The sequence below is a fragment of the Morone saxatilis genome, unplaced genomic scaffold, assembly GCF_004916995.1.
Source record: "Morone saxatilis isolate NCDOM2014 unplaced genomic scaffold, NCSU_SB_2.0 Contig0, whole genome shotgun sequence".
NCBI lineage: Eukaryota > Metazoa > Chordata > Actinopteri > Moronidae > Morone > Morone saxatilis.
The window spans coordinates 15,131,502-15,139,961 of NW_023339650.1; the positions used below are offsets into that span (position 1 = coordinate 15,131,502).

Sequence of the window (8,460 nt, forward strand, 5' to 3'; positions counted from 1 at the left end):
TTTCCCCCTTTCCTATCCACGTGAGGTCAAATCCGGGGCACAATGTAGTACGAGCTGTTCATTTTAATGACATTAGACGTGTTGATATGTTGAATTTACCAGGTTCTTCAGTAGGGCGGACAGCTCCTTCGTGAGGGATGAGAACTTGACGAAGGCCGTTCCCAGGTCCGGGTTGTCCCGGCTGATGAAGTTGCTGCCAAATTTGTCCAGAGCCTGGGCGTAGTTCTCTTCATTCTGGACGTGGTCTGTGTGGAGAAGAAAGGCCAACCACCAGTCAGTTGATCTGCCCTGAATTCTGGCGATTAGCATGATTAACACCCATAAAGGACTGGAAGTGGCCTGCAGTCTTTGATAGGATGTATACTGTAGGTGCAACAGTCACAAAGGTAGTCAATTAAAGCCACATACACACATTTTCTGAAAGAGGCTATAGATAGTTAGCTTGATGTGTCCATAGCCCTGAATATTAAAAACTGTCCAGTACCAAAAGTTGGCATTAAATGTCCAGTCAGATAAATAAAAATATGTTTTTAAAACAGTTAAAAAATACACATTCAGCACTGGGAGCAATGTATTAAAGGTCTAGTGTGTAACGTTTAGGAGGCTCTATTGGCAGAAATTGAATATAATTCATAAGTATGCTTTTATCAGTGTATAATCACCTGAATAAAGGAACTGTTTTATCTACAGAAGATATTTTTTTATAACAAGAAGAAGATGTAGAGAAGATAAAAGGTCTGAGGATTAAACATGTCAGTGATACACCCCTTTGTTCTCGAGGCAAACACCTCGAACAAACAGGTTTGTAAATCTTCTAAGAGATGTTCATAATAACACAGATGTGGCAGAAACAGCCAACAGATCCGACCACGGAAAGTTCCTCATCGGTGCTGCAACACAATGACAGACACATGTGACCTTAACCCGTGATGTTTGATCGCTGCCATTCCAGACTTTTGTTTTTTAGAAATCCTAACCACGGTAACGTCATCTTTATGTACAGCAAATGTCAGTGTTACAAGATGTGTGGTTCCTCCAGGTCTATTCAACTCTACGGGAGCCGTCAGTCAAACAGCGGCATCCATCTGTCCTTGTCGTTAAGTGAGAGATGGAGAGGAGCTGGACGGGGAGGGATGTTTAGACTTTTGCCAAAAGTGAAGAGGGAGGTCAGGTGAGACAAGCACCCTGTAGAGCTTATTCCTGCAGCAGCCATTTTGAACTTTTGTCATACTGGAAATCAAAATATAGTCCAAATCGCGCAGTAGTTACCACTGAGGACAATGAAGTCATGTCCTTTTTTTTTTATAATGTCTTTCGGTGGGTATTTTATGGACCAACAAAAGATTAAATAATCCAACTCATATCAGCCTCACTGTTTACACTCCTAACACTGTATCAGAGCTCAACTATGTTACTGCAAACTGAACATTTTCTACTGCTGCTGTATCAACATTGTGAAAAAGCAGCAAGGAAACGTGATGTTCATGGTGCCCCACATTTCCCAGGACCTTTCCAGAACATTTTCCAGGGGTTTTCCTGACAGCACAGGACAGCACTTGCTCACAAACGGTCCTATAATTTACCAGCAGATCTACTTTTGACACATTTAACTCCTCAGCATTTACGGGACACCCCGCGTTAGCTTGCTTTTGTGGTGTGCTTGGCTGTTCTCAACACAGTCGATTTTAACTCAGCAGAGCTGAGCTGTGTCTCTGGCGGATTGACTACATTTTACTAGAGTCTTTATCTAATCGTAACATAGTAGAATTTCTTTTATTTGTTATTATATGTCTAACCGCACAGCTTATCCTCAAATTTTGAACAAAATACGCACCCAGGTTAACGATCTGAGTCAGCAGCTAGATACAATTTAAAAAATACTTTTAAATATAACTTATTTCAAGGATATTTGGTATTTCTTCTGGATCTCGTGTTCACAGAGGTTAGCCTTGTTTAGGATTGTTCATCAAAATGTGTCACGGTAACTTTTGGTATTATTTGAAGTTTTGAAGTTTTCTAACATTACAGGTAGTAGATCAGACATCTGTTAGACATAGAGCTGCAGGTGACAGATGCACTGCTCAGCAAGGTAACCGACTTTACTGCGTCCTGCTGTTGAGTGGAAAACTACTTTGGCCGAGTGCATCATGAAATAAAACCCCCAGTTACTCAGGCATGATGGGAAAAGGCCAATTATTGACCAACGTCTTTAATAAAACAACGTGAGTTTGTGTGGCTGCAAACAGTTAACAGATACAACAGCTGCTGTAGTTTTAAAATGCACTTGCTGTTACCACCTGTAACCACAGGTGTCGCCAAATCAACAGGAAGGATCATGACTCATGATGTGTTTATAAAATCCTGGCTACGGCCTTGGCTCTAACTATTCATTACATTTCCAAGATAGCACAAACATCCCATTCTTATTTCTATTTTTAGATCACACACAGTATTTGTCTCACGATAACAAAATCCAGCCAAAGTAATTAACTGTTGTTTATTAGACGCTCGACTTTAAAAAGCGATTCCAGTTGTTTGGAGTTTCTCATCCAGAGAGTCAGAATTAAAGTAAGGTCAGCTGCCTTTTTTTGTGAAGAACAAACAAACTTTTTTTGTAGGACAAACATCTGAAACTGTCAATTTACAGGGAGGAGGCTGCTCTCAAAAGTATTCAGTGGAAAATTACTGAGGATCCATGTCACAGCAACGAGCAAAACAAACTCAGGTGTTGGTTTCTGGGACAGCCTAAATACACACACAAAACACCATCTGTCCCACAAAAGGCAATGTTCCAGACAAAAAAAGAGGCATTTTTATTAAAGATATTTAAGAAATCCTGGGCTTTCCTCTGGGGATTTTTTGTTTTTCAAAGGGTTTGTGAACACGTAGCCAACCCGTATGAGCATGATAACTTTAGAAACAGTCTCACCTTGTCCTGAATTGTAGATCGCCTTCACTGATTTCTTCACCTTTTGCAGGGAGGTTCGGTCCTGATCCAACGCCTGAGAAAAAGAAGGAGAGGACGCTTTTAAAAAAAGGAAACTCTGAATTTGTTTCATCATTTGAGAACATACTGGAAACACATCAAAAGACAGCAACGATCATTTTTACTTTAACGCTACAGCAACTTTGGCATAAGAACAACAATATTTGCTCAGTTGTTCAAAGCATCAATACTCCATAAAGCTGAGCAGAGTGCTCACAATACAGTGCTTGACCTTAGTGGGGTATAAATCATTATCTCAACACTGCTGACTGCCGGAGCAAAACCTTTGTGCTCTCTAATAGGCAATATATCCAATTTTTTAACATGTTTAAGCCATTTATTACAATAATTATTCACAATGAAACATTTAAATGCAAGAAAAATAAACACTGCCGCTGACCTACTGTTACTATGAGTTATCTGTCCCACTTCTTTGCAATAGTAATAAGAGATTAATGCTCAGAGTTCAGCATCAAAAGCGCCAGGGAGGTAAAATAACGACTAACACAAACAGAAAACACTCCACAGATGCTATAGATCACAGCACTGCTGGTTACTCATTCAACGATAGTGCACGTCGGTTGTATTTAGAGAAAATCCTACAAAGCTATTTAAGACAAAGCAACGCTGGTGTGACCCTTGAACTGATTTACACACAAAAAAAACTGCTTCACACAAGGAAAATTCATCATCATAAACACCGTCCACATGTAAGAAAAACTCATCATGTGCCCCTATTGCTCAGTTCCCTCCCTGCCAGAGAAAATATCAACAACATCTGAAGTTACACCACATTGGAGCTCATTTCGCATGCTGCACGGTTGATTTGTGGCCTGATTAAGCCTAAACACAAGTCCATTTCATTCAAGGGAGACATGTCACATTTGAACTCAATTTTTATAGCGTTTTAGATTTTATAGCCTTGTTTTTTCTTTTTTAATGCTCTTCAAATAACTTATTGCCTGCCATGTTCCTGCCTTATCTGTATAGCATATTTAAATCTCCCTTGAAAGCACACTTGTGCATGTTTTTAGATGCCTTGAACTATTTTGTGTTTTTTTCTGTTCTTATTCTATTCTTAATTGTTTAAACATTGTAATTCTCAATGCATTTATGTCATGTTATTATATTATATGGTTATAATAATAGAATTATTTACCATCGGCAGATATAAACCTTTGAAAAGTTGTTTAAAAGCTTCTAGGAAAGTGAAAATGCAACAACTCTATCTATCTACAACTCTATCTACTATCACTTTCAGCTAAAATAAAATAAAAGCCACTTAACCTGCAACACTTACTGGAAATTATCCTGTATAATATTTGCCCCAGATCCAATAAATACAGCAAACACTCACTGATCAATAGGTTTTTTTACTTGCATGCACATCATGCTAGTATCATGTTAGTATGACCACTATCACTATCTGTCCAAAATGTATGTTTAAACAAGTGATAAGTCGCTGTCACCTTCCCTGTAATTACCTTTCTATCATTTATTAGTTGTCTTATTTCCCTGATTACCATCTGTGATAAAATAAAAGGAAGGTGATTATTTTGTTGGGAGAATATGAGACTGCAGTTACAACAATAAGCAGGAAAGGAGGTCAAGCATGTATTCCTGCTGTGAGCTAAAACAACCTGGAGACTCTTCTCAGCGCGCACGAGAGCAACGATATGAAAATCACCCGTCATACTGAACGCCGTCTGCCTTTGTGACATCTAAAATGAGTTAATATACAGCAAGAAAAAAGCTGAGATAATTGAAAAACTGCAAACGCACACCTGAATTACCCGTCTCGACTAAAAAGATTTATAATGTGAGTCCGTCCTGGTAGTTTTAACACTAATTTATTCTGACAGTACGATGATTTCACATCCAGACCATCTCAACCAAAAGGGAATGGAACCATAACTCTGCCATGTTTGCTCGTAATGGATGATAAACACCAGCAAAACCACCATTACATCAAGGTCAGCCGGTTAAGAGCAGATGCACGCACACACACAAGAGTGGACTAATTAAATTTCACAACATAATTAAGCCGTCCTTGGCCTCCCCTGGACAGTTTTACATGGCTCTTCCCCAATTATGGCAGCAGTAGTTTGTCGCCGCAGGGCCCTTTCTGCGAGGGCCGGGCCCTTTGATCCCCGCTGCACATGGGAACAGACTCTGCTGCCCAGCACCACCCCACACTGCCTCATTACTTAGCCCTGTGCCTGTTTGGCTGAACTGTGGCCCAAACAGGCCTGTGCCAACATTAAAATTTGATGGTACCATTATCTCAATATTGTCTCCGTCGTCTGTATATGCTATTATCTTCATAATTGCTATAATGAGAATCTTCAAAGAGTATGAAACTGACTCACTGAAAACTTAAGGTTACTTATCCTGTAACCCCGTTCTCTGATAACACGAGCGAGATGGCTAACTCCGGGAAGCACTCAGTGTTATCCATATTATTACTCCAGTCTGTACTGGCTGGCAGTCTCACATCAAGTCAAACTCAAGCTGCTCTTCTTGCTTTACTCAAAAAGCTTCTGTCTGCCAACGTGAGTGCCTAATTGTTGTTCTACACTGGAAGCTGTTAAGCTACATTATACTTTTACTGACAGCAGCGAGCTACACTACAAGCTACTCGGAGAAGATGGCACTGAAGCTATTTCACATTAAGAGATGTTTTCTGTTGAGTGATACAATAAACAGATTTGTTTTGTGTAGCTTTGGTGCTCTCCGACACTGGTGGTTGGTTTAACAGTCCAACAAGACAAGCTAATACCATTAAGCCCAATTTTTACTTCTGTATTGAATTGAAGCTGTAGGTATGCACGCCGTGGGTACGACGTTACCTCGCACCCTATAGACTGACCTCTCCAGAAATCTAATAACATGTCACAATAACAACTGTGATTGGTCCACTTGCAAAACCCAAATGAGTTAATAATGTTGTCCAAGAATTCCTCTTCAACAGACCGACACGGCCCCTTTCGTTTCGCGTGCAGCAGAGGGGAAAACCCACGACAGAGGAACAGAAACAAGGAATAGTTTCAGAACAGAAACAAGGGATAGTTTTTAGTTTCAGGCTTAAAATCTCCACCATCATCTACCGTTTTGGCAGTGTTGTCTGCAACTTGTGTGGGTTATGGCAAAAAACAGCCAGCATAGGTGACTAAAGGCTGATTCATAGTGGTACTGTGGCTCTACCATTAGTCACCTATACTGGCTGTGTTTGTTAACCTCTTAGTGAACTCTTAACCATAGAGTAGCAGGTGATAAAGCGTTGGTTGTCAGCGTACAACTAGCGCAGCTGTTAGCTAAAAAAGTGACTGTTAACAGGTAGCACAAGCGCTACCCACCATAGCTAACTAGGTAGCTCAGCAAAGGTTTTCAGTCCCACATGCAGAATATGATGTTTTTTAAACCATTCCTCTTTTCCAATTTGCTGCTTTTCTGTGCTTTTTTTGATATTTAAATCAATATTTTTGGGTTTTAGACGACACGTAACATTTGAAGATGTCATCATGAGCTCTGGGGAAATGTGACAGACATTTTTATATATATTAAATAATCATTACTACAGAAATAAATTCAGATATATATAATAATGTTAATTATTTCCTATGACAGTGACGCCAAGCAGACTCCATCGAAGTGTTTCGACATGTTGTGTTACACAGCAAAAGTCACGGATTAGATCCCCATAACAGCCGACACATTCACTAACAGGCTGTGTTTCCTCTCAGCTCACCAAACCCCGCCCTCGCCAGTCAGCTCGAGTCTGCAGTTTAAACGCCTTCAGAGTAAATCTGTGATTATTCGGAGGTTGTAGTGCGGTGTGCTGATTAGGATGAGGAGCACACAACAGAGGGCTGAGCAGGCAGATTGACTTTTGTGGTGTTCATGTTGAGAGCAGCTGGCACCGCCACCCAAGGGTCACCCATAATCCACTCTGTCTGTGCTCGTAATTAAATATTCAGCTGTAACATTAACATCCTTAAACATCTTTCTTAGCAATTTTTTTGGTTAGTCCATAAATCCATACATTTACTAAATGAAATCTGATTTAGTAAATGCTTAATGTTTGTTTTGAGAGGACGGAGAACAATCATTCAAAATCCCTATAACACATTAGAGAGGATAAACAATACACATCCACACGTTGGCCAGCAGTATTTCAGTGGTAAACTAATGAAACTTGGAGAGATGGTTTGTTAAAGCTGTTATTTCTCAGCAGGAGGGAGAAAAAAAAAATCAATGAAATAGCACTGTCTTGGCACACAGACTTTGCAAACCCTTGGCAACAGGCAAGAATGCATCCAAACTCTGCTTTCCAAAAGGCCGACAACTATTGAATATAGTCAAAGGATTGTTTTTTATCTGCCAGCAACCAATGGCAAGCTCCCACTCAACCCGAGGGGATTAACGAGTGTGACAATGCCAAAACATCTGCGGTCGCTCGTCTCTCCGTGTGTTATTCGACTGAGAAATATCTATCTTGAAGAGCCATTTGTGCTGTGAAAGTCGACACGTCGCTGTCAGAATGCTTTTAAGTAGGAAGTCTGTCAGAGATGGAGCCAAAGGGGTCAAGGGCCAACTTAAGGGAGGTGAAGGGCGGTGGCGACGTATGGTGCCTCAGCAAGAACAGATTTTGTAGCCAGCGTGAGTACCAAGGTCACAAACGTCCTTGAAAGTTCATTACATTAATACATTTTTCTTGATTGATACCAATACTGACATTATTTTCTTAATTTACTTATTATTGTGGTCAATGGTCCAATCAATTTTAATTTCCTAAAGCCCTAGTTAACTTAATTAAACTGCTTCTTTTGTCCAACCCGAAGGTTTTATATCATAAAGAAATACAACTATATGTGTATAAATTAATACTTTAAAGGCTGGAAAACAGTGAATTTTGCTTTAAATGTATATGATTTAATCTATTATGACACCCCGTTGCAGACAAATGTGATTGACTAATTGTTTCAACTCTAATTCACACAATAAATGTTGTCTAATAAAAATCGGCCTCCTGTTTTAACATGCATGTGATACAGTAATTAACGAATAAAGTAGTAAAGTAAATGCCTAATGTTTGATGAGGCACTTATTGGTAATGAAAATGTATTCAGAAGTAGTTTATTAATGATGCTTTCACCTCATAAATAAAGGCTACTGCATTAGCTGGTAGATATTTCTATCAATATTTATTACTCGGTCTTAAAACCAGTTTTTGTGACGTTGCTAACCTTCAGCTTATGACTAGACGTTTCTTTCCTGAGCAGGTTTTGATCACTTGTGGTTCAGCAGCTTGAAGAGCAAACAGAGTTTTTATTAACCAATCAGTTGTTTGACAGAAAGTTAAACAGCAATAGCTTTCAGCTTCTCCAGGAGTGGATTGTTTTTCTCTGTTTTATATCATTTTAAATTTAATAACTTGGTGTTTTGGGCTTTTGGTCAGACAAAACAAGACATTT

The 8,460-nt window shown here is 39.5% G+C and overlaps 1 protein-coding gene across 1 annotated transcript in view; it reads right to left on the reverse strand.

The window, feature by feature from the left end:
• Positions 1 to 5,190, reverse strand: part of asap1b (ArfGAP with SH3 domain, ankyrin repeat and PH domain 1b) — a gene marked incomplete in the record, with an annotated part of 39,625 nt that extends 34,435 nt beyond the window's left edge. The window contains 3 exon segments of the mRNA XM_035657008.1: positions 100 to 245; positions 2,930 to 3,073; positions 5,061 to 5,190. Of these exon segments, the coding sequence (XP_035512901.1) occupies positions 100 to 245; positions 2,930 to 3,073; positions 5,061 to 5,190 (420 nt within the window).
• Positions 5,191 to 8,460: the final 3,270 nt, after the last annotated feature.